At 37.2% G+C, this 24,213-nt stretch overlaps 6 protein-coding genes and 1 pseudogene across 6 annotated transcripts; 5 read left to right on the top strand and 2 right to left on the bottom strand.

Annotated features, from left to right (window-relative positions):
• Nucleotides 1-264: 264 nt before the first annotated feature.
• LOC106301943 (60S ribosomal protein L15-1-like) lies at nt 265-1,536 on the top strand. Its single transcript, XM_013738434.1, has 4 exons — nt 265-348; nt 492-658; nt 862-1,059; nt 1,144-1,536. The coding sequence occupies exons 1-4, from the start codon at nt 345-347 to the stop codon at nt 1,387-1,389; spliced, it is 615 nt and encodes a 204-aa protein (XP_013593888.1). The 5' UTR covers nt 265-344; the 3' UTR covers nt 1,390-1,536.
• Nucleotides 1,537-1,853: 317 nt separating this feature from the next.
• LOC106304247 lies at nt 1,854-2,899 on the bottom strand. The gene is made up of 3 exons (XM_013740654.1): nt 2,777-2,899; nt 2,564-2,703; nt 1,854-2,144 (listed from the first exon to the last, which is right to left on the bottom strand). The coding sequence occupies exons 1-3, from the start codon at nt 2,780-2,782 to the stop codon at nt 2,126-2,128; spliced, it is 165 nt and encodes a 54-aa protein (XP_013596108.1). The 5' UTR covers nt 2,783-2,899; the 3' UTR covers nt 1,854-2,125.
• Nucleotides 2,900-4,376: 1,477 nt separating this feature from the next.
• Nucleotides 4,377-5,634, top strand: LOC106304188 (pheophorbidase-like). The gene is made up of 3 exons (XM_013740585.1): nt 4,377-4,754; nt 5,036-5,161; nt 5,279-5,634. The coding sequence occupies exons 1-3, from the start codon at nt 4,377-4,379 to the stop codon at nt 5,558-5,560; spliced, it is 786 nt and encodes a 261-aa protein (XP_013596039.1). The 3' UTR covers nt 5,561-5,634.
• A 458-nt stretch (nt 5,635-6,092) lies between these two features.
• LOC106303283 lies at nt 6,093-6,947 on the top strand. Its single transcript, XM_013739598.1, has one exon. The coding sequence runs from the start codon at nt 6,093-6,095 to the stop codon at nt 6,945-6,947; it is 855 nt and encodes a 284-aa protein (XP_013595052.1).
• A 3,362-nt stretch (nt 6,948-10,309) lies between these two features.
• LOC106303878 lies at nt 10,310-12,725 on the top strand. Its single transcript, XM_013740225.1, has 8 exons — nt 10,310-10,587; nt 10,661-11,031; nt 11,113-11,413; nt 11,497-11,733; nt 11,813-11,970; nt 12,060-12,137; nt 12,244-12,306; nt 12,457-12,725. Exons 1-8 carry the CDS (start codon nt 10,347-10,349, stop codon nt 12,484-12,486), a joined length of 1,479 nt encoding a protein of 492 aa, XP_013595679.1. The 5' UTR covers nt 10,310-10,346; the 3' UTR covers nt 12,487-12,725.
• Nucleotides 12,726-15,761: 3,036 nt separating this feature from the next.
• On the top strand, nt 15,762-18,209 carry LOC106303282 (annotated as a pseudogene).
• A 99-nt stretch (nt 18,210-18,308) lies between these two features.
• On the bottom strand, nt 18,309-22,903 carry LOC106305980 (heat shock 70 kDa protein 17-like). Its single transcript, XM_013742422.1, has 15 exons — nt 22,787-22,903; nt 21,651-22,460; nt 21,285-21,517; nt 21,035-21,194; nt 20,687-20,932; nt 20,465-20,601; nt 20,047-20,374; nt 19,800-19,961; nt 19,584-19,655; nt 19,384-19,484; nt 19,224-19,293; nt 19,097-19,153; nt 18,947-19,008; nt 18,796-18,868; nt 18,309-18,706 (listed from the first exon to the last, which is right to left on the bottom strand). The coding sequence occupies exons 2-15, from the start codon at nt 22,413-22,415 to the stop codon at nt 18,545-18,547; spliced, it is 2,628 nt and encodes an 875-aa protein (XP_013597876.1). The 5' UTR covers nt 22,416-22,460; nt 22,787-22,903; the 3' UTR covers nt 18,309-18,544.
• Nucleotides 22,904-24,213: the final 1,310 nt, after the last annotated feature.

The raw sequence follows: 24,213 nt of genomic DNA, 5'->3' as shown, positions 1-24,213 counted from the left end.
GTTATTTATTTCCTCCTCTCGTGTACTTTTACAAACTATGATATTATTGATGAAACTTCGGGATGCACTGTTGGTGACGAATATGAACTGTATCCTCCTTCGTGAAGTCATAACACTTGAAAGATGCATCTTATAGTCGAGAGACGCGAAATGAAATAATGTATCTTAGAAATCTGGTTATAACTCGAAGCCCATTATAAATGGGTAATGGGCTTTTAATCATTTAACTATATCTGCCCAATTTTTTTTTTTTTTTGTGCTCCACTGGATTTAAAACCCTAAGTTCCTTGCTTTAAATCAGTGACAATTCCTACCTTGCGCCGGTGCTTTGCGGCTCTTCGAAAATGGGTAACTCGTTCTTCTCATCATTCGTCTAGATCTGTTCTCGTCGTTTCTTTTTAGCATCAATGTCTCTGTTCAAATAATCTGTGTTCTATGGATGTGTTATTGCGAACACTTGGTAGCTTAATGGTTTCGATGGTGAACTGTAGGTGCGTACAAGTATGTGTCTGAGCTATGGAGGAAGAAACAATCCGATGTGATGAGGTTTGTGCAGAGGGTGAGGTGCTGGGAGTACAGACAGCAGCCCTCGATTGTCCGTCTCGTCAGGCCTACTCGTCCCGACAAGGCCCGTCGTTTGGGTTACAAGGCCAAGCAGGTAACTAGTTGTGCCCTAATCCTTAGTCTTTTGTTTAGTTGCCCTTTGGATCTTAGTTATGCTGTCTGAAAATGTGACTCTTGTTCTTCTAACTGTTACAGTGTTATAATATTCTCCTTGTTCTTCCAACTGTTACAGTGTTATAATATTCACAAGTCACAACATTCAGTTACTTATCTAGTTGGGATGTTAATCTATGTTAGGGCTTCGTGGTGTACCGTGTCCGTGTGAGACGTGGTGGAAGAAAGAGGCCAGTGCCAAAGGGTATTGTGTATGGTAAACCCACAAACCAGGGAGTTACTCAACTCAAGTTCCAGAGGAGCAAGCGTTCTGTTGCTGAGGAGCGTGCTGGAAGGAAACTGGGCGGTCTAAGAGTCGTCAACTCCTACTGGCTCAACGAGGTACTATCTCTCTCACTCTCTTTCATGTGCATTACTAGGCTTATCTGTGTGTGTATAGATATTAACTTCCATATATTGGTTTAGGATTCGACGTACAAGTACTACGAGATCATCTTGGTTGACCCGGCACACAACGCTGTGCGTAATGACCCGAGGATCAACTGGATCTGCAACCCGGTTCACAAACACCGTGAGCTCAGGGGACTTACATCGGAGGGAAAGAAGAACAGAGGACTGCGCGGAAAGGGTCACAGAAACCACAAGAACCGCCCGTCTCGCAGAGCTACATGGAAGAAGAATAACTCCCTCTCCCTTCGTCGTTACCGTTGATTCGCCTTTGGCCATCATTGTTACTGCTATCATCATCTTCTTCTAGAATTCATGTTGTCGCATGTTGACTTTATGTTTTTACAAATTTTGGAGACTATACGATGGCCTTCTAATTATGGTTTTTAAGCAAACACTTTATATCTGCCTCTTTGTTACAGTTTTGAAAGAGCACTCGAAAATGCTCGACATATTTAACTCAATTCACAATACATCAGCTTTTGATATATGACAGAGTCCAACGCCAAGACAATCTGAGTAACCTGTCGATAATACGGGCAACAGGTGTTCCATCACCAAGAGTGTATCGAACCAGAGACTCCATTCCCGTTACAAACATGCTCTCCCCAAATCACAAATCAATTCCGGAAGTGTTTTTTCTATTCATTGTTCTAGTTCCCTAAGCATTTAACACCATATCTACTAGTACTGTGTAATGTTTGGAAACTGTGAACAGAATCCTAATCTAAGCATGTCGATAACATTTCATTTACCACAAAGAGACAAGATGCAATGAACGAAATTCAGTCTTATATAATGTTTCAGCCTAAGAGAAGAGGTTGTGTTACATAATAGACCTTGCATAACCTAACAAAGAAGATTAACGAAAAATTACTCATATTTTTGTAGGTTTTTAATCTCTTATCTCTTGCAACCCATGTCAAAACAAGAATCCCCCATAATCAATATGTCATCATCCTTGTGGATCCAATTGAATTCAACCGCAGTCTCTGGACTTCTAAATCAAAACTTTGTTCCTGAAAAGTATCTCATCAGATTATTAGGCACCAATGAGTGAGGATGAGTTTTACTTAGACCTGGCCTAAACAAGCTTTTAAAGAAGAAGAAGAAGAAGAGGAGCAACTATCAATATTTTGATAATCTATCTTCAACCAAAACTGCCTCTGGTCAAAGTCACTATACTAATTCACTTCACTGACTTTATCCAATAAACTTAGCTTATAAAACCAACCCCCAAGAAGATTTTCCAATTCATTTTCCGGCCAAATTAAATGATGCTTGTTGATCATTCCAATACCAAAAAAAAAAAAAAACACTGTACAGAAATCAAAATAAACTGATTTGAATTTCAGATCTCAACTATATCTCTAAGATACTCAAAGCTGTGACTGTTTTAGCAGATCAGATGACAAGTGAAGGGGAAAAGCAGACCTACGTCTGTTTAGAGTAGGAAGACGAGGAAGGGACGCGCTTGTTGCGGAACATCATGTAACCGACTGGTAATACGACGCCGATCATCATCACCGCCGATCCGATCAAGTAACGCAACAGACTCGGAGGCTCCACCGTCTTGAACTGCCACAAGATGAGTCGGGAATTAATATAATCTGAGATCTAGATTTTACACTCTCAAACGAGGAAATCTTACCGGCATTATAACGTCGGAGAAGAGGATTTCCGCCTTTCGCCGGTGACGGACCAACCTTGGTTGTAGAAGAAGAGAGATCTAGACTTCACTTCTCTCTTTTTTTTTTTTTTTGTTTCCTTCCTCTCCTCGAGGCCCGGAGGCTCCAGCATTTTTGTACATTGACCAAAATTAAACCGAACTAAACCGAACAAATTACCCGATTCTAATTATAAAAATATATGAACAGATCCTTGATATTTCATAATCCAATCCAAACTTAAATAAATATCAAAAAATTAAAATTACAATTTTATAAAGAAAAATTCCCTAGGATCACGTTGTATTTTTGACGATCAAGTTGATGTTTTAAGTTTTTCAGTTCCTCCTTCTTGGTTAATAAACTTCTTGTATTGGCCATATACACTATAATTATCAATGAAACATTGTTCAAAAACAAAAAAACGCGGAAGAAAATAGTATAACGATCGAATTAAGTTTTATTAAAAAGTAAAAATGTATTTTTATCATATGGTTAACTACTATATACGTAGAGTTTTGAGTTAATGGGTGAGTTTTGGAATATGATTTCAAATTTAAAAAAAAAAAAATATTTAAAATTTCAAAATAAAAAAGAACTATTGTAGTTATTTTATTTTTTTAAAAACTATTTTTGTGACAAAAACTTAAAAATAACTATTTGAAAGATTTGTTTTTTAAAAATTCCAAAAATATAAAAATCTCAATTAAAATATCTAGATTAATTTCAGAAATGAGTTTTTAAAAGGGCAAATACCCTATAATAACCATAAATTTATCACAAATATATCACATAAAACTCAAAATGATCAAAATAGTGTTCGCCCTGCCAGGCTTGCCCTGAGTCTCGAAACCATCTATTTTTCCAATGTTAATATTCGGGATAGGTGTGGTCGAACCTCACCAGGAAGCTCTTGACGACGGATTACATAAACGTTAGGGATGACATAGTTGCACTCCTCACTAAAACGCGAAGCAAACTGGAATTGTTCTATCGGTATGTTTTTCAGGTCTCGTTATAGGCGCTATTTGGACTGAACGTAATGGAAAAAGATTTAGAGAAGATCACAAACCTGCGTCTGAGTTTATAAAAGCTATTGATAAGCATGTTCTCATTTATTTAGGTTACTCTTTTCTTTAATGTAACGCAAAGATTGTATTTTTTAAGCTTCAAAGTTCAAACAAGCAATTTAGTTGTATTGTATTTTTTTTTTAATTAATTTAACATTTTTTCAAAAAAAATGATTAAAATAAATTTTATTATATATGGATAAGTTTCCTGGGACAGAGATCAGGCACGGTTACACTAACTTTTTTTTGTACGTGTGGTATTGGTTGTTTCCACATCTCTTTCATATTCAGTAGTTTCTTTTGCCTTCTCTCTGGAGTTCTCCCAGTAGACTATCGAGTAAAGAGACTTTTCTGACGAAATAAAAAAATTTGAGAGAAGATTTAATTTGGTCCCACGCGTCAGAGAAACAGGTTAGGGGGTTGTAACCGTCATTTGTAAAGATGTGGACCAAACCACATTCATTTTTTTGCTAAAGTCAAGTGAACTAAACTTATACAGATTAGACAGACTGCGATGGGAGGCGACGGTGGTGTAGCGCCAATAATTCACTTTGTGTTTGTTCATGGAGCCTGCCACGGTGGTTGGTGCTGGTATAAACTCATCACTCTTCTTCTCGCCGCAGGATTCAAAGCCACCTCCCTCGATCTCACCGGCGCTGGCATCAACCTCACGGACTCTAACACCGTCTTTGACTTCGACCATTATAACCAACCTCTCTTCTCTCTCTTGTCTGAAATCCCTCCTCACCACAAGATCATACTCGTGGGACATAGCATCGGTGGAGGAACTGTCACTGAAGCTCTGTGCAAGTTCACAGACAAAATCTCCATGGTTATTTACGTAGCGGCTGAAATGGTTCAACCCGGAACTACCTCTCCTAATAATTCAAACGTGAGTGGCTCTTTTTCTTGTTATTCTCAATAAGTCCTTAAAACCATATTAACATGTGTATTTTGCGTATTCTTCTTTATTTCCAAGTTGTAATACTACAACATATCTTGTGTTCTAGCAGTTCTCCAACGACCATATACATTACAAAATACAAATAACTCTGCAATAACATTGTAACTACACAAAAAAATTTATGTTCAACAATCTTTGGTTAAAACTTGTATGATCGAAAGTAATACATTAAAAGACATTTGCACTAAATTCATGTGAATATGTTAAAGATGACTGTGGGAGAAGAAGACATATGGGAGTTCACATACGGTGAAGGCGCTGATAAGCCACCCACTGGCGTATTAATGAAGGAAGAGTTTATACGTCATTATTACTATAGCCAAAGTCCTATTGAGGTTACTCTCTTAATTACTTCACCAATCATGTTTTTTTTTGGAACACCACCAATCATGTTTCAGTACCAATTTTATTATGCAAATAAATATATATGGTTGCTGTTGCCTTGTTGGTAGGATGTAACTTTGGCATCTAAGCTGTTGCGACCTGCTCCGATAAGGGCGTTACAAGGTATTGATAAGCTGCCTCCAAACCCTGAAGCCGAGAAAGTTCCTCGAGTATACATGAAGACTGCTAAAGATAACCTATTTCATCCTATGTACCAAGACCGTTTGGTGGAGAAGTGGCCACCTTCTCAGTTGTATATCTTGGAGGATAGTGACCATTCTGCTTTCTTCTCTGTCCCAACTATCTTATTCGCTTATCTCCTCCGTGCTGTATCTTTTCTTCAATTATAAGTTTATAACTAAAGGCTTTGTTTGAACATGTCTCATCCTCCGTACACTATTAGTAATCCTATTATAATATTCTTCATTATATCCAAATAAATATAAATGTTTACAACTGACTGAAATTAAAAACAAGAGAAGATGAAAAAAGACACTACGCATACTTACAGATTTGTAAATGTGCTTAAAACAAATACATCATTGGCTTTTAATGATCATTATCAACACTAATAAACATTAATACATGACTTATGTAATATTGCTAATGTTTGTAGTTTCAGTAGAAGTGTTGATAACCTCAACAGCAGTTACTTGCTGGAGAAGATTCCGGATGCTATCCACCCATGTCTGCTTATCAGACTTGCTCTTGCACTTGAACTTTGTTAGACCTTTCCCTGTACTTATTCCAAAATAAAGCTCTTCTTCTGCGGTTTCTGTTTCTTTCAGGCCCGAGACTGTCTCGCATACATCATTCATAATACCTGCGGTGATTCAACCATTGGATTTATATAGATGATAAATTCAACCATTGGATTTAGCTATGCAACTGTCGAGAAAGGATGTCAACAGTGGTGCTAGTACCTCTTTCTGGTTCGATAGATGGTCGCCGCTGGGGAATCTTATTGATCTAACAGAAGGAAGAGGAACAATGGAGCTAGGTATTCCTCTAAATAGTACGGTGGAAAGGGCTATTCAGCTGTATTGGGTTAAAAGACATAGAGTCTCTACTCTCCAGCTGATAGATCAGGAAGTGGTGAAGCTAAGAAACAGAGGGCTTAATCAAATGGAGGATATATGTTTATGGAAGAGGGAGAATGGAGAGTACAGAGAAGGGTTTTCTACATCACAAACTTGGAACATTATCAGAACTCATTCACCAAAAGTCCCTTGGTATAAAAGTGTTTGGTTTTCAGGAGCCACACCAAAGTTCTCCTTTCTAGTATGGATTGCTATCCATAACAGACTGGCGACGGGAGACAGAGTTCTCAGATGGAATCCGCAAGCTATATCCACTTGCTGGTTATGTCAAAAGGCTACTGAAACTCGGCACCATTTGTTTTTTGATTGTGACTATTCAAAAGAAGTGTGGTTGGGTACTATAAAAAATCTAGCAGGGAATAGGAGATTTCATGAGTGGTCAAGTGTGGTTCAGGTTGTAGCAGATGGACTTCACGGAAGAAGTATGCAAACTTTCTTGCTCCGATATAGTTTTCAAGCTGTTGCTTATGCTTTATGGCATGAAAGGAATGTGAGAAGAGTTGGAGAACCCTCTCTACCGGCGGCCTGTCTGATTACTAGGCTGGACAAGTTGATCAGAAATAGAATTACTTCACTAAGAAGAAAGGAGGGAAGGAAGTATGAGAAGGCAATGGAGAGTTGGTTTGATAGAGGTTAAGGGGTATCTTGATTTTGTATAGAGTTTTCTCATTGTTAGTATATAGAAGGAGCAGTTTCATATCTGTAACAAGGTTTTTTGATTGAAATAAATTTAAAATTCTTTCAAAAAAAAAAAGATAATAGTTAATTATACAAACAGACCATTGAGAGAAGGAAGAATAAAAGTACCTTTGCTTTTCATGGGAAGGCTCCTCCAACGTGTTTGCTTTTAATTTCTACTACTGCCTGCATGCAAAGAGAGAAATGTCAAGAATATGATAATCTAGAACTTTTGATTTATTTTTAAACCTGAGTTTACACTTTTATATGCTTCCACCGCAGAACTTCTGTAAAGGTCCACGAGTCATTAAACTCATCAAATCTCATGGTAAGTTCTTGTTATCATACAAAAAAGAAGCTCAAGAGAGTCTATTAACATTCCGTGCGCACTGCATTAGCTCTCCATTCCAGACCAATAAGTTTTTTTTTTTTTTTTTTTTTTTTGAATTTTTAAAGAATCAGGCTTTTATGTTTTTTAAGGTTGTGGAGATCCACTTATTACAAAATAGGAAAGCAAGAACAGAGAAGGAAATATAACAAAGCTAAGGAGGCCGATAGGTGAGGGAGAAGAATAGCTGGAGCAGCGACGGAGACTGTGGTCTTGAAGGAGAGATGGAGAGGAGCCGATCCCTGAAGAGCCTATCAACACGCGAGATCACCCCTGCTTCTGAAGTGGCAACCTGCTTGAAAATGCGAGAATTCCTCTCCCGCCAGATGCAGTAAACAATAACCTGCATCAACAATTTAATCACCACTCGCAACTGAGGAGAGACATCGATGATATCAGCAACCTCAAGCATAGACGACGGAGCAGCTTGCCAAGCGCTTCCAGAGAAGTGAGACCAGACAGCTGAGACATATGGGCACAAAAAGAATAAGTGGTGATGGGATTCATGTCCAGAAGAGCACATGACGCAAAGCGTAGAGACATTCATGCCCCACGAGGACAATCTACCTTTAGTAGGTAGTCTGGAGAGTACTGCCATCCAAGCTACAAAGGAACATCTTGGAATCTCTTCTTTAAACCATATCAGATCCCACCAAGGGACCTCAGGAGCTCTCTCTCTGATACGGTGCCATGTTGCTTTAGAAGAAAACTTTGGAACAAAATGATCAGCTCCATTACGCCAAAGATACTTGTCATCACCCCTATCCGAGTGAGGTGGGGCCATGGTTGAGAGCACAATCTGCAAAGTCACTGCCTCTTCAGATCTTGCTGGAGGAAGAAACCAGTTTCCATCTACCGCTGCTCTGATAACCGGAGCTTCACAGTTGATCCGAAGATCTCGTGGACCTCTAGCTCCCAAAGCCAAGATCAATGGCCCCAAATCTGTCCAAGGGTCGTGCCAAAAAATTGCAGTACATCCATCTCCAACACTACATCTCATGAACTCTCTCACCCTTTCTCTCGCTCTGATCATGCTCCGAACAGTTGGAGAGACTCTTTGAGAATCTGGTATAGTCCAATAGCAATGGTTAGTGAACACATTAGCCTTGAGCCAAGCAACCCACAAAAATAATTCCACACTCTTTTCAACTCAAAGACCATTTGAAATTCCTCCAGCCTTCTCAATCCCAGACCCCCCTCCTTCTTTGGCTTGCAGATACTAGCCCAGCTGACTCTAGCTCCAGCTGCCGAAGTAGTACTATTTTTCCACAGAAACGCCGAACATAACGAGTCAACTTTTTCATAAAACCGCTTAGGCAGGGCAAAGACCGAACTCCAGAAATTTACCATCCCATACGCTACTGAGGATACTAGTTGAACTTTCCCTGCAAATGACAAAGTCTTAGCAGTCCAAGAATGCAATTTAGCGGTGATGCGTTCAAGAAACGGCTGGAGAGTGGCGAAGCTGATTCTACTAGGATTTAAAGGTAGACCCAGATACCTAGTAGGGAAAGTTCCTATTCGGAACCCCGAGATGTCACTGATCACAGAAGCTTCGACCTCAGAATAACCCCCAAAAAAAATTTCAGACTTTTCAGGATTCATGTCTAGGCATGTCCATTCTTTAAAGACATATATAACATTTTTAATACCTGATATAGAGTGCCTAGACCCATCAGAGAAAACCAATAGGTCATCTGCAAAAAGCAAGTGTGTGATCCTTGGTTCATGACAATTTGGGTGCAGTCGAATGTCTCCGTCATCTACTGCTTTTTCTAGCAGTTTTGATAGCACTTCCATGATCAAGATAAAGAGGTATGGGGAGATGGAGTCTCCTTGTCTCAGACCTTTCTTACCGGGAAAGAAACCGGCGAGTTCACCATTGATGGCAACTGAGAAGCGAGGAGAAGTTATACACTCTTTTATCCAAGTGACAAATAGAAGAGGAAAGTCTTGAGCCGCTAGCAGTTTCAAGATGAAATCCCAAGAGACCGTGTCAAAAGCCTTCCTAATATCCACTTTCAGCATACAACTTCTCTGACAGCGCGGGGACTTGTATGTTCTGATCAATTCCGAGGCGAGAAGAACATTTTCACCCAAGCTACGACCTTTAAGGAAAGCCGCTTGATTCATGGAGATACAAGACCGCAGGATAGGTTTCAGTCTATTTGCTGGGTTTCGAGCCTACCAGAAATGGAGCAGACCGTAGCGTAACTCGGTTTCATATGGACCTGGTGAGACATCCTTGAAGAACATAACTTCGTGATCATTAACGGAAGAGATAGGGGACTTGCCTTTTGGTTTCATCACCATGGCTTGAGCTTAATTAGAGCAGGTTCTCCCGTTTTGGTTTGTAGAAAGGGAAAAAAAATACAGTATATAAGGAAGGAAAAAAGGAGGGAAGCCAAACAAACTCATTAAGAGGGTGTTGAAAAACACTATTGATTGATGGTAGATGAGGTTTAATAACAGAGATTGGATGAAGAGGAAAGAGACGATAGAGTTTCTCAATGGGGTCCATTTGGGCAATAGCAAATTAATTTAAGTCCATATGAATGGATTGATTTAGGCTTGAGCAAAATAACTAAACCTCGCACGGTGAAGCCTATCTTATGTGTTTAAAAAACATGTTCTTGAGTGGCTGATTTTTAATCTACGTGATTGTAAGATTTAGTCTTAAAGCTTTTTTTTTAGTATTGTAAGATTTCCAAATTTTGGTAAAAGAAACAAAATTAGATATTAGTAGGATGTCAATTGGATTGTCAATGTGTAAATGGGCTTTGTTCAAATGGACAATGGATGTTTTAGGATATTATTGGATGTTACTAATATCATATTAGGTAGGTAAAAAGCCCACGAGAATCCCAGGTTACATTTAGGCCCAGTAGTTTGGTGTAAATATAGAACAAACCCTATTACTAGTGATGGAGGGAGGACCTTCTTGTGTCAGAGAGATTTTTGTTAGAGAGGATGTCGGGGAACGATGCGGCGGAGACAGCTAAAATAGAGGTGTGGTGGGACATGAATGACTGTCCGATTCCGGAGGGGTATGATGCTCGTCGGGTCCGTCCAAGTATAGAAAGGGCGTTCAGAAAACTAGGCTACACTGGTCGTGTCTCCATCACTGCCTATGGCGACCAAAAAAAAACCCCTTGCCACGTCCTACGAGGGCTCTCTTCCACTGGAGTCGCTGTTGCACATACCAATTCCGGTTAGTCTTCCTCTGATGTTAGTATAACAAAAAGGAAACTCGTAGAATGTAATTCATCCATATATATTCACAGATAGCACGCGCTCAGTCATGTATCGGGATATGGTGGGATGGCGAGACCAAAATCCACCTCCGGCGACAATGATGATCATATCCAATCAGGTGGAAGGTGACTTAACCTGGGATCTGGCCCGTCTACAACAGCGCACTAGATACCACCTTTTTCTGGCTTATTCAATTAAGAGTAGCGATGATTTACTCCTCGTCTGTTATGCAAATTGGCGCTGGGAGCAATTACTAGAAGAAGAAGAAGGAGGCACACCACCACTTGTGACGTGTGGATTATTATCTGCTGCCATGTTTTATTGCAAATCGTGCAATTTCGATTGCCAAAGCATGGAGAAATTCAGGAAGCATCTCTCCAGTTATAAGCATGGACTGGAAGTACGTAAGCAAAGCATCATCCTCTCTCTCAAATACTTTTGTTTCATAATCTGAGCATCAACTCTTCTTTGTCAAGCTCAGGAGGCTATAAATCCTCCGGACACACAACTGTTATGTGTAACGAAGGCGTGGGCAAGGACCTACCCGGCCACGCCTCAACACGCCACAGCTAAAATACATGTGTTGTGGGACATGAATGACTGCCCTATTCCGGAAGGGTACGACGCTCGTCGGGTCCGTCCAAGTATAGAAAGGGCGGTCAAGGAAATAGGCTACACTGGTCCTGTCTCCATCACTGCCTTTGCAGACCAAAAAGAAACCCCTGATCACCACCTTCTAGCGCTCTCTTCCACTAGAGTCGATTTTGCACATACCCTTTTCTGTTAGTCCCATTTCCTGTTATATAATTATTAGTGTTTAATTAATTTTCAACTGAAAATTATTAATTTCCTTTTGTTGAAACAGGGGTCAAATACAGTCGCATGATTACAGAATTTGAGGAATGGACAGAAGATAATCCTGCTCCGGCTACAATTATGATCATATCGGATGAAGTGGCTTCCAGCCAGTACCTTTCATCACTTATTTGCCGGAAACTACAAGAGAGTAACTACAACTGTTTTTTGGCTTATTCAGTTAGGCCTTTTGAAATGCCAATCCTCCTCACTTCTGCTGAGTGGCTCTGGGATAGCTTACTTTCAGGTGTTTGTTCTCTCATCTTCCACTACTACTACATTACCACCAAACTAATTACGCTGAGCAACATTTTTTTCCTCCCCAGTTTCAGAGACAAAAAGACACCTTCTTCACAAGTGCTGCAGCGGAAGTGAAAGTGTTGTTGAATCTTCTGGTATGTTTTACTGCCTATTGTGTATCTGTGATTGCGAAAGCCTCGATGATTTCAAAAAGCATCTCTCAAGTAAAGAACATATACATGAGGTACGCATCCTCTCCCCTCTCCCTCTCTATCAATATAGATTGTCTAGCAGCAACAACCTGTTTAACTCTTTCCTGTCGTTGTCAAACAGGACAACATAATGAATTCGCATTTTCAATCTGCCCATCGCCAGCGAAGGCTATATAAAATATCCAACTACCATGATGAGGCAAGTTTTTTGTCTTTCTTAATGATGATATAGAGATTCTCAACAGAGAAAAATGTAAATACATGTCCAAATACTCATGTTTCGTTTCAATATACATCTCTTGTAGGTAGGATATTCTCCCAAGACCAAGCGTATGAGGGAGGATAACAACGATTTTCTTAACACGAAGGTTGTAAATTTGTATACTTGAGTTTTCTGAAATTTTTGTTTAGGATACGAATTCTTATAATTTTGCAACTTTGGAATACAATTTTAATTTTGGTCAAGGTTTTGATTTGATTCTTTTATTTTTTTGAACAACTGACTTGGTTATTCATAGGTTCCATGTGATATGATCGTTCGCATTTAGTGGACTTCTGAGAAATGCTAAGTTTTGGATAGTCAGGTCACATTTGCGGTTCAGAGTGCGGTGAAATCCGGCTACAACCATAAGAACATTCTCACACTTGTGCACATCAAAGAAAGAGACAAAAACTATACAAAATATAGCAAAGCGTGACATCGACATATTTGTAATTCTTTTGAGTTTTGCCAAACAAAATTTATGCTATAAGATTGTCAAAACCTCTATAGTTACATAAAGTCTGCTAATACTCGTATTTTTCAAAATAAAATAATAAATAATTTTCTTTGAATTTTTTTATTTATTAATTTTAAAAGTTAACTCTATAAATCTAATTCTTTATATACTAAAACACAAGTCACATAACTAATTAAATTTTGACAAATTGAAAATACTTTAAAAAAAAATTGATTGAAAATAATTCTCTTCCATCCCTAATTTTTTAGCAATTATCTTAATTTTTTCATCTACGTTCAGACAGTCTCATTTCCACTATATCAAACCGTTTTCCTTTTTTTTTTTTTTTATAACTTTTGATCTATCAATTAAGGGTCTGTTATCTCCCTTTTTTTTCCTATCTTCCCCAACAAAACAAAGATCTTATAACCTCTCTTAAATTTTTAATTTTGACATGTGTTTCTTTATATCTTCTTTTCTTTCTGTGTCTAGATTAGTAATTAAAATTCATTTATCGACAAGATTTTATATTGATTTGGTGGAATTATGGGAAGCAACTGATACTGGTACGATAATGGTCACGGTTTTTGAGAGTATGGAGCATAAAATATTTTTCTCCTCGACGACCATAACTACACTCTTGGCATTTATCTTCGAGTTGAATAAACGAAGCCTAAGGTTTTGGCCCTGACAAAGAAGGTTTTGCATGTTTTCAATTCTCCACAATTTTTTTTTGATTTGTTGAATTTTTTTTTTCAGTATTCCTTACAGCAATTGAGGACGCTAAAGCTATTGTTGAACATATCACAGAGCTTGAATTTCTGAATCCAAAGGTGAATTTACTTTACTTAATCTTTTTTTGGCTGAAACTTAACTTAATTATTGCCAGACAATTCTTTTTAAAATATAAAAGGCAAACTAAAGTTGTAAATTTTGATCTTATAAATTCAACAAACTATCAAAATAAGTAATGTGGGTTAACTTTGTTTAAATGTATGCTTTTTGAAAAAAAAAGATATTATGTAAATTAACATAAAATGTCAATTTTAATCTATAAAACTTAAAATAGTAAATTTATTACATTTATCCTATCTAACTTTTGCACTAAACTGCATTATTTGTTATTCTGTATGTAATCATCAAATATTCTATTTCAAGTATATTTTGTATTTTGGTATATATTTTATGTACTTTTGAAAAATTCTACAAACATGTATCATTTTATAATGATATCAAAGTTATTGTTTTATCCTTTCAACCTTTGTTTGCATGTACCTCTGATATCATGTACCACTGTTCATACAATATTTAAAATAATATTCACTCTAGTTGAAAATTTATGACGATGATTCACTAATTTTGAAAACAGTGAATTGGTAGCACATGTGGTAATACTAGTAAATAAATAAAACATGAAACGTCGATAAAAACATAAATTCATAAATTTGAAAAAGAAAAAGGAAAAAACATCTTAAAAACTGATCCAAAATGAATCATTTTCACTCGCGAGTCTCACTTGAAAGAACTAAAAGTATATTCTAGGAACCACTACAAAATTCTTCTTTAAATAAGAAATATTTAAGTTTTCTACAATTTAACTGAATTTTATTAGGCTGAATTTTCTGGGTTGAAATTTGAGTCGTTATAGTTTGTCTATGGTTTTTGTATATATATAACTTTTATTGTATCTGCTGTTTTGTGATAAGCAGTTTATATGTACTAGGTTTATTCCCATGCTAAGTTGCAGGTTATTTGTATTTTTATTAAAAAATTATCCTAATATTTCATTATATTTATATAATTTCTAGTTACAAAGAATAATAGTTATACGATTATGATCCCCTCAGTTTTTTTGCTATGTCACCATTGCTGCTTGTACTATGTATGGAGACACATTTTTGCTAATTGTAAAATTGACATTTTCAGATGTTCTTTGATCAGTAAAAATAATAATTTTATCATATGTCAAATCATTATAAATAATGTGCCATAGTATTATGTCAACTAAGTGTGGTAAAATATTGGGCAACTTTGTTTGGTGTATATTATGCAACTATGAGTGGTATTATATTGGAAGCTTTGTACTATAAATAAGGAGACATGGAAAGTATTGTGATCCAAACTAAGTGAGTTGAGAGAGTTTGAGTCCTTTGTAAGATATTTGAGTGTTCTTAATAATAATATAAAGATCCTCCGTTGTATTATAAATTATTTTGTCCATCGATCACTAAAATATCTTATCGAAAATACCTTCGGTCTTAAACGCTTCTTTTGTGGTTGTACATACTATCTATCTGTTTGTGAACTTCTCATTTGGTAAAAGGTATGATCTTGCATCTAGAGATAGCTACTTCCGTCAAGGTGATCTTGGACGTGCCCTGAAGCCATTTTTTTTTGGGCTGTGGAGAAGCACTATTCTGAAGATCAAGTTGATTTCCACTCCCAGTGCTTAAGAAAAATTGACCCTGCGTTCTTCGTATGTCGACATGCTTAAGTTCCAAGACCGATTGCACTCATTCCCATATTTCCACAAAGCAGTTATCAGAGCAACTGTTTGTTGCACAAATGTAATCCCCCATTACTCCATGTGATCATTTGAGTCCCTGGTAAGCTCTTATTGATTTTTTGTTTAGAGTTTCATTATGTTGCATGCTTTATTTCTTTTTACCATCATGTTTCTTCTTGATGAAGGTTACCGATGTACAGTGAAGCGAAGTTGGCTTTCTTTATTATCTAAAATAATCTTTGTCTACGTACGGGAAATTTTATTATCTAAAATAATCATATTATATATATATGTATAATTTTAACACGTATTAAAACTATACTTTTGGGTAAAATATACGAACAACTCATAATTGACTCCAACATACCCTATTCTATATGTTCTAACACCACATAGACATTAGGCATGGATCAGGGCTTTTTTAGAGATTAGGGATCGTGGAGTTTTGAGAATTAACTATAATGAAGATAAATAATTGGTATTACTCCAGGTCAAAACAACTGTATTTTAAATTATTTGATATCAAAATTCTAATTTTATAACTTTAACAAATAAATTAGTATTTCAATTAATATTTTATAAATATGGACAGTGTCATATGAGGTAATTGCATTCAAACAAAGTTGTTAGAAATAGTAAAACAATTTTTCTGATATTATTTTAAATAGATATATATGGATATTCGTAAGCATTTTATGTTTTAAAACTTAAGATATGTACCAACACATAATATTATAGCTAATTAATATATTTTATTCATTCAGTTTTCTTTGTATTTGATTTGTAACAAATCTTCTATAAAATATAAATTTGTATCATAATACAAAAACAATGAAATTATGATAGATTGTGACAAAATAGTATGCTTGCCAAATTAGATATTTAAAACTTTGTCAAGCATAAAATGTTTTGTTCTTCATGAATTAGAACCTTTGTTTCTGTAGTTTCATACTGGTTATGTGTGGTTTAATGAATGAATGGTAGGTGCATAGCGATAAATTACTTCATGAAACAAACTGTTGTTAATGCTTGCGGAACCATTGGTCTTCTTCATGCTATTGGCAACATTACCTTTGAAATCAAGTTTTTTAAGTCTTAACATCTCTCTATATGTGCTTCACCTTGAGATCAAAGTATGCAAAATCCTTGAGGATAATTATTTTCTCCTTGCCTAGTTGAAGGATAAGTTCTTGGATAAGTTCTTCAAACAACTGCCAATATGACTCCTATGGAGTGTGGAAGATTTCTTGAGAACGACATTGAGATAGATAATGCTTATTCTGTAGCTGCTACGGCTGGTGAAACAACGGTAATATTCTTATCTCCTTTTAATATATTTATACATGCACAATATGTGTATTCTTTGCAACGACAATACTTACTTTGCCCATCTTCTTAGGGCTTCACACTGAACACACTTCAAAGCCAATATGACTCCTATGGAGGTGTCTCGTGGAAGGTTTCTTGAGATATCTAGTCAAATAGAAGATGGTACTCTTCTTCAGGCTTCAGACTACGTGAACATCCATTTCATCTGTGTAACTGATGTGGATGTAGATGGTAACAAATTCTCATATCAACAAGAATAGGAATACTTAAATCATCAAACTCACTTTTTCGTTGCTTTTTCAGATGAGTGATTGCTCTTGGATGAGGTCTTCAAAAGCATTGCAAAGGTGTCTCTAGGAGTGGGCAAAAATTCCGAACTGAACCGAACCAAACCAAACCAAACCAAACCGACCCAACCAAACCCAAAAACCAAACTGAAGTATATGTCTAACCCATTTGGTTCAAGATTTTATCAACCTAAATGGTTTGATTTGGTTTGGTTTTAAACCGAACCAAACCAAAAATTGAAGTATTTTTTTAATTAGATTAATTAATATACTAATAATATTAAGATTTAATATATTTAACCATTTAGCCTAAACAACTAAACATAATTTTATACATTTTACTTTTAAATGAATAGAATAAGTACAACTAAAAACAAACTAAAAGAATATGAATCTCATACATTAACATCAAAACGGAAAAGTTATTTTATGATATTTATATTAGATCTAAAGATAATAATATAAAATTATTGAATTATATTTTCTACATATTTATTGTGATATTTGGTTTTACTTTTAAATGTGAGAAATAATAATTTAGTATCAAATGATGATTTGTTTATGTTTTTATAAATCATATTTTTGTAATTGAACTAGAATTAAACTAAAAATTAACTCGGTTGAACTGAAAAATACAGACAAAACCAAATTAAACCGAACCGAACCAAACCAAACCAAACTGAACTAAAATCGAACCGAACACAAACCGAACCGAAGTAAAACCGAATTAAACCGAACCATACTAATTTGACTGACTTTGGTTCATGATTTCTTAGACCCAAATAATCCAAACCGAACTCAAACCGATATGCACACCCCTAGGTGTCTCTAATATCTTTTATTTTTAGATTTGATATTTCTGAAATCTAATTGTTTTTGTTTTGGTTAGGGGCTTCTTGAAATAAAAATTCATAAAGAAGATGCTCATTCAGCCGGTGAAACACCGACAAATTCAGACGACTTGGGCAATCATTTCATCTGTTTCGTTTGTGTTGATGGTAACAAATTTCTCATATCAACAACAAAAAAATAGGAATACTGAAATCATCAAACTCACTTCAGAATTGGCAAAAAATTATATGCAGGTCAAGATGGAAGGAAAGCAGGGCCAATTTCACATGATGCTTCCTCTCTAGCTACCCTGTTGAAGGTACTTTAAATCTTTTTGCAATACATGGAGAGATTCTTGGAAGATGCAATGTTTTGTGTTTTTGAAATGTGTAACAATTCTTGGAAATATATGTTTGATGTGTATCTTTGTGTGGTATTAAATTTACATGATTTGGCGGAAGTGATAAAGAAGATTATTGAGAAGAATCCTGACACGCTCAACTTCAACGTGATAGCCATCTCTAAGAGAACCTGAGCTGCTCTTAAGAAGCATAAGTTTATAAACTCTTGTTTCTCTTTATCCGGTTCTTGATAATCTACTTGTTTCTTGTTCTGTTCTCTTGAGATCATATCTTTTGAGAGGAATCAAATCCTTTTACTTAAAATTTTAGAGAAACAGCCAATGTAGAAACCCATAGTACTTAAAGTTGCTCTCTGCTTTGTGAATAATAAAGCCCAACTATTTTTAAGGTTTCAATTGAAAGAAGATAAAAGAGACCAAAACTTGATATGATGAAAGAAGTTGAGAAAGGAATCAAATCCTTTTGCTCAGCTCAGTTCAGCTTGGCTTTTACTAACCAACCCTCTATTTGACACTAAAACACACAAAAGTTAAGCTCAATGAAAAACTCTATTATTATGTATTTAATGTTAATCAAAGCTCGTCGTGGCCCTCTTCTTCTTTGGCGGCAGCTTCAGATTCAGTAGAATTGGTGGAGTCTTCTGAGCCTTTTGATTTTTCCTCCGTTGTATTCTCCTTCTTTGTTGGTTTCTCTATCTTTGGCTTCGGCTTTGGAATCCTATTCACCTTCGTCACCTGTGTATATATATTTTTATTTTAACCCCGAAATTAAATGAAAATTCCTTTTTGTGACTTTATTTATTTATCAAACTCGTTTCGTGTACCTTGTCTTGCATAGTAAATACTTTGGCGTACACTTCATCTGACGTGAACACTGGCTTGCTCCACAGAGAAGTCCTGTGACAAGAGTTTCGTCATGTTAACTCCCTCTAATTTTAAAGACGTTAAGAGCTAAGTAAATGAAGCAACGCTCACTTTTTCTGCTCAGCTTCATTCTTCTCCAACCAGCTTTTTACTTTCTCTGCTTCCTTTGAGACCTAAATCAGAATTAACGCAATTTTAGCAGAAGCTCACCAACAATTATTAAAGAGAGCTATGTGCTTTCACTTAGATGAGCAAAACAACCTCGTTGATTTTTTCTTTTGGAAGCCAAGTTTTGTTCGTCTCCCACTCTTTTATGATCTGCAAAAACCCAACTGTGTTAGCTCTATCATAAGAAAACTGGCAAGTCATGTAATGTCAGTCAGAGTACCTCCTTCACTTCGGTTAGGTATTTTTGAGCGTATTCAACTGCTACGGGTCGTGCTGTAAGCTCATCCGATCTGTACAAAAATGTATCAAATGTTTTATAAGAATACTCTTTTAGCAAGCAAGCTCCCGTTCAATCAAAATATTATGAGCAGAGAACAAACCGCAAAGATATGGGACTGCCAATGGCTTTTAGTGAGTCAAGTCGCTCCTGAAACTCTGTGGCATTAGCATCCTCACCGTCCATGTAAAGCCAATCTTGCACCTGAAGCACACCAGACACCCACTCAATGTCACACGCTTGCATTCATCATAGGAACTCAATGAAATGGTATATATAGTTCAAAATAAAACTGATACTTGCCTCATCAAGCTTCTCAACAAACGCCTTGCGCTCTTCTTGGGTGGAAATCTTTTCAAATTCAGGTGTTTCTAGCTGTTAAACCAAAATAAAAACAAACCATTGAGTATTGAGAAGAATGGCAGCTAAAGACAATATAGTGTAGAGAAAACGAAGACTATATAGCAACAAAAGAACAGTGATGTAATGGAGATAGTGATCTATATAAAGCACACTCACCTTCTCTTTGGTAGCATATATATAAGATTCAAGATTGTTCTTTAACTCGGCCGTTCTTCTTCTTTCCTTATCTTTCTTGTCCAAGGCTTCTAATTTTGTCTTAGCTTCAGCAAGAGACTCTTTCGTAAAAGGTGCTCCAGGTCCAACAGTTTTCTCAACTACCTACAAGTCATATATTCGAAGATAATTGGTTAGTGGTGATGATAGAATCAAGAAAATCTTGGAAACAGTAAGCCAGAATACACACCTTCAGAGGAATCCTAAATGTCCGCTTTTTCAGCTTTTTTTCTGTCCCCAGGTCTACCACAACTGGTTCTTCAGCAGTGCTGTTTCCAGCATCAGCTTGTAGTTCCTCTTTATTTTCTTGTGAATTCTCGTCAGAGGCAGCTCCAGTAGAGGCATTGCCTGTTGTTGAGGTTGTGTTACTCTCGATAGTCACGTTCTTCTTTGGAACTTCTACCCATTCTGTGATTTCAATGACAGCGTCTCCCCGATCTAGACTGAGAATCCCACTTCTACTTAGAGAGAAATGCAGATTTGCCTTGATAGGTGCTGACAGATTCCGGGAAGAATATCTGTCAAGAACAAAAAGTTTTATTTATTGGAAAACCATTGTTCTCTGTAAACGAAAATCAAAAATAAAAATGCAAACTGTAAGCTCTTACTTCTCAGTTGCATCCGTCAAACCAGAAACAGAATACTGCGCAAACACAGGGGAGGTAATTCCTGGGGGTAGGATATCCTCGGACTCATAAGCAAGTGACACGTCAAAATCTTTGTCAAGGACAAATGTTCTGAACATCTGTGAAAGAATCAGGTACATAGAATTATTACAAGACATACAACACACTGCTAAGCTTCAAAAGGTTGTGAATGTAATGATGTACCTTGCTGGGTAGCTTTTTCATCCGTGGTACGAGTTGTTGCTTTGTGCTCTCATCTTTCTTGACATTAGGACCTTCCATCTCAACTAGAAATCCATATGGGGAACCATCAACTATACCTAGCCTACGTTTCAATTTGATTCCATCGCTCAAGTTAGCAGCATGTAGTGCTGAGCCGAGGACAATAGCCTCATCAGCATCCAGATGTTTGTCTAAATCTTGCTTCCCAATAAATTCCTGGATCGTGCTCTGTAATTATAAAGAGGGGGAAAAATCAGATCAAAAGCGAATAATCCAACACCTTTGGATGTAGAAGTCGAATTGATTTGCTTCAACAGCATGAACATTTACCTGTAGTTTGGGGACTCTAGTAGCTCCTCCTATTAGCTCTACTGCATATATATCATCCATCTTCAAACCTGAATGCATGAGAATATCTTTTAAAGGTGTAAGAGACCTTTCCCAAAGATCTTTACAGAGTTCCTCAAACTTCTCACGGGAAATTGTGCTCCTGAAAGAAAACGCAAGTTAGAATTCAATGCGCATCACAAGGTTCAGCGAGCTGGAAAAATACGGAAATCTTGATATAATTTAGTTATACCTGAAATCACGATCATCATGGAGAGATTCAACTGATATTGGAGCCCCAGTGTTTGCACTCAAAATTTCCTTTGTACGTTTGACTTGTTTCTTTAATTTAGCCATTGCTTTAGGGAACTTCCTCACATCAACTCCATTACTGAGCTGTTTGTTAAACTCATCTGCAAAGTACTCTACCAAGCGCATCTCCATACTCTGTCCTCCAAGTCCCGAGTCCCATCTAACATCCTTGACCTACATTTACATAAATAGACAGAATGAAAGAACTAACATGAGTAGGCGGAGCTTATGTCACACATGATCCCAAAAAAAACTGAAGAAACCACAAAATTTAATAACTTGAATGTATATTAAGAGCATAATTTACCTGAAATTGGTTGACAGAAACAGTCTTGCCAAACTCCTTCTCATTGTAAGCAGAGTAATAGACAAGGGCAGCATAAGTACTACTCGAACCCATGTCATAAAATATAACATGTCTCGACCCATTCGCGAAATCCTTATCAATCCCATACTGCAAAGCTGCACCGGAATGCTCATGAACCAGGGACAGAACATTAACCCCAGCCAACTGAGAAGCCTGGATCAAACCCCGCCTCTCCGCCTGCCCAAAGTAAGGTGGAATCGAAACAACCATATCCTTCACCGGGATCTTCGCATGGAACTCAGCCAGGTCAGACCCATACCCCAAGATCATAGCCAACAACTCCTCCACCGAGTAAACAGTCGTCCCATCATCAATCTTTACACCAACCGCGCCTCTAGAATCTTCAACGATATCAAACGGCAAGTACACAGAGTCAATAAAATCCTTGACATGCTTAAAAGGCTTCCCAACCATGTCTCTAAGCTGTGAATAAACTTTATTAGGGTAACGAGCCGTGATCCCTGCAGCTTCCTCGCCTAGCAACCTGTCACCGGAGTGGAAGGCAACTAAGCTTGGGGATTTCCTCTTGGACATCTCGTTGATGGCTACAGAGATCGGACTCTGCCCTCGTTTGATGTTAACTACGGCGACTTTCACCCATTCTGAACCTAGATCTACGCTTGCAACAGCTGATTCCGATGGTACAAAGAGTACAGAGAGCAATGACAAGAGCAACACTAACACGGTACACATCTTCTTCCTCATTTTCCTATCGTTAACTAAAACAACGAGATTAGAGCCGCACTTCCTCTGCAGGATAACAAAAAAAAACGAGTCAAGAACCCTAGAAACAGAGCAAATCCCCAAAAAGAACTACGATTCGATTTCGAATCTAAATCGATCACGGCCGATAAGATACACGATTTAATCAGCTCTAGAATTGGCTAAGGACTACCAACACAGAGTAAAACTAATGAAATCGAAGACGAAACGTTAAGATTAAGCAATGTTATCAGGAACATTCGTAGAAACTTTCGAATGCACGGAGAGAGATTTTAATCAGGGCGTGTAAGTTAAATCTAAGATAGTTCGATGAGATCATCAGTGATTCGATAGTGTGAGGCGAAGTTACATACCAGTTTCCGAGCTCCGATCGCATTCTCCGGAGGAAATCGATTTGCAGATTCAGAGGATTTCTCGAGAAAACTAAAGTGAACAAACGGAGACGAGAGTGTGTATATATTAACGGAGAAGAGAGTTATCAAAGGTGTTTAATAAAAATCAAATGCTGACGTGGAACTATGATTCTGGGATACCACCAATTATAGTAGTCCACGTGTGAATATTGACACGTGTTGAGATGTAAGACGCTTTGTGTGTTGGTGATTACGCTTTGTTGTAGAGTGGTAGGCCTAGAAGTTTGGAGTGTTTTTTGGTTAAATCCAGGTGTAAACCTCTGTTCTAATGAGAGGTTTTAGCCAAAACGCTGGGCCGTTGTTGCTTAATTCTGAAGAACACAGAGGCTGGATTGGGAACATAGACAGACACATTTGGATGTAATTCCCAAGGCCTAGTAATCTATATTATAATAGATCAGTTTTTGCTCACTCCTCAGCATGCTACGTCATCGTTTTATGGGCCCCACTTTTAAAAAGTATAAAAAAGTGTCAAGTCCATGGTTCGAACCCGTGTTATTGAGATATAAACACCAACATTTATACCACTAATCTAACTGATACCTTTGTACATTGATGACCGAACCTAATATATATTTATGAAGGTCGGAAGCCCTTGTTTCTTTGGCTTCCTCTGAGGGTCGGACCTACAAGTGTATTATGGGTTTCATTTTTAAATGGGATTCATCACGTTATATGAAAAAAAACTTAAGTTTGCAACAATTATGGTTTTCCTATATTGTAAACTGTTGTAGTTTAATATGAGTTCTTTTCATTATTGTCTCAAACAAGTCTGAGTTACAGAGTTGCGCCGTGTGTATGTTCGTAATCTATTTTTTCACCGGTGAACTCTTCATGTCCCCATCTTAAATCGCTTGATCATAAATGTTCCTGATTTGTAGCCCCTTTGTAAACCATATATATATGATTCTCATCTTTGATGAACTCAATCTGCATCTCCACAAAACTCATTGATTCCTCTTAGCTTTAACTATCTTCTAGAAAATGTTTCTCTCTGCTTCTCCAGTTCGTCAAACCGGCGTCCCGGCATCCGTCACTCAACCTTCGAGTCTCTCCGTCTTGGTCTTAGTAGTCAGAGCATAGCCTCTGGCTTCCTCCGCTTATGGGATTCCCTGAACTTCAAGAAAGACAGGGAGTTTGTGGAAATCGCGGTTCTTTTCCTCGATGAAAAGGTAAGTTAATATTCGATCTATCACACTTATTTAACATAATTGTTTTAATTTATTTCCTGATTCTTTGTTGGATAATACTATTTGCAGATTCCGTGATTCATGGGTTTACTCTCGTTGGACATGCTAATCATTATATGTCATCTTTGAAAGCAGATTCCATTGTGAAAGTCGATCGTTTTGAGGTTGCTAGGTGCT

The sequence above is a fragment of the Brassica oleracea genome, chromosome C7, assembly GCF_000695525.1.
Source record: "Brassica oleracea var. oleracea cultivar TO1000 chromosome C7, BOL, whole genome shotgun sequence".
Lineage (NCBI taxonomy): Eukaryota > Viridiplantae > Streptophyta > Magnoliopsida > Brassicales > Brassicaceae > Brassica > Brassica oleracea.
Note: the sequence above shows the minus strand (reverse complement) of the source record. Positions and strands in the feature narration are given on the sequence as shown.

Excerpts from the sequence above, each read along its gene's own strand:
- LOC106301943 (XM_013738434.1), top strand. Across the intron at positions 659-861 it reads TGGGTTACAAGGCCAAGCAG|GGCTTCGTGGTGTACCGTGT; the intron begins GTAACTAGTTGT and ends AATCTATGTTAG. Across the intron at positions 1,060-1,143 it reads ACTCCTACTGGCTCAACGAG|GATTCGACGTACAAGTACTA; the intron begins GTACTATCTCTC and ends ATATTGGTTTAG.
- LOC106304188 (XM_013740585.1), top strand. The coding sequence starts at position 4,377 with ATGGGAGGCGACGGTGGTGTAGCGCCAATAATTCACTTTGTGTTTGTT. Across the intron at positions 4,755-5,035 it reads CCTCTCCTAATAATTCAAAC|ATGACTGTGGGAGAAGAAGA; the intron begins GTGAGTGGCTCT and ends AATATGTTAAAG. Across the intron at positions 5,162-5,278 it reads ATAGCCAAAGTCCTATTGAG|GATGTAACTTTGGCATCTAA; the intron begins GTTACTCTCTTA and ends CCTTGTTGGTAG.
- LOC106303283 (XM_013739598.1), top strand. The coding sequence starts at position 6,093 with ATGCAACTGTCGAGAAAGGATGTCAACAGTGGTGCTAGTACCTCTTTC.
- LOC106303878 (XM_013740225.1), top strand. The coding sequence starts at position 10,347 with ATGTCGGGGAACGATGCGGCGGAGACAGCTAAAATAGAGGTGTGGTGG. Across the intron at positions 11,414-11,496 it reads TTTTGCACATACCCTTTTCT|GGGTCAAATACAGTCGCATG; the intron begins GTTAGTCCCATT and ends TTGTTGAAACAG. Across the intron at positions 11,734-11,812 it reads CTGGGATAGCTTACTTTCAG|TTTCAGAGACAAAAAGACAC; the intron begins GTGTTTGTTCTC and ends TTTCCTCCCCAG.
- LOC106305980 (XM_013742422.1), bottom strand. The coding sequence starts at position 22,415 with ATGAGGAAGAAGATGTGTACCGTGTTAGTGTTGCTCTTGTCATTGCTC. Across the intron at positions 21,518-21,650 it reads TTTCTGTCAACCAATTTCAG|GTCAAGGATGTTAGATGGGA; the intron begins GTAAATTATGCT and ends ATGTAAATGTAG. Across the intron at positions 18,869-18,946 it reads AATGAAGCTGAGCAGAAAAA|GACTTCTCTGTGGAGCAAGC; the intron begins GTGAGCGTTGCT and ends CTCTTGTCACAG.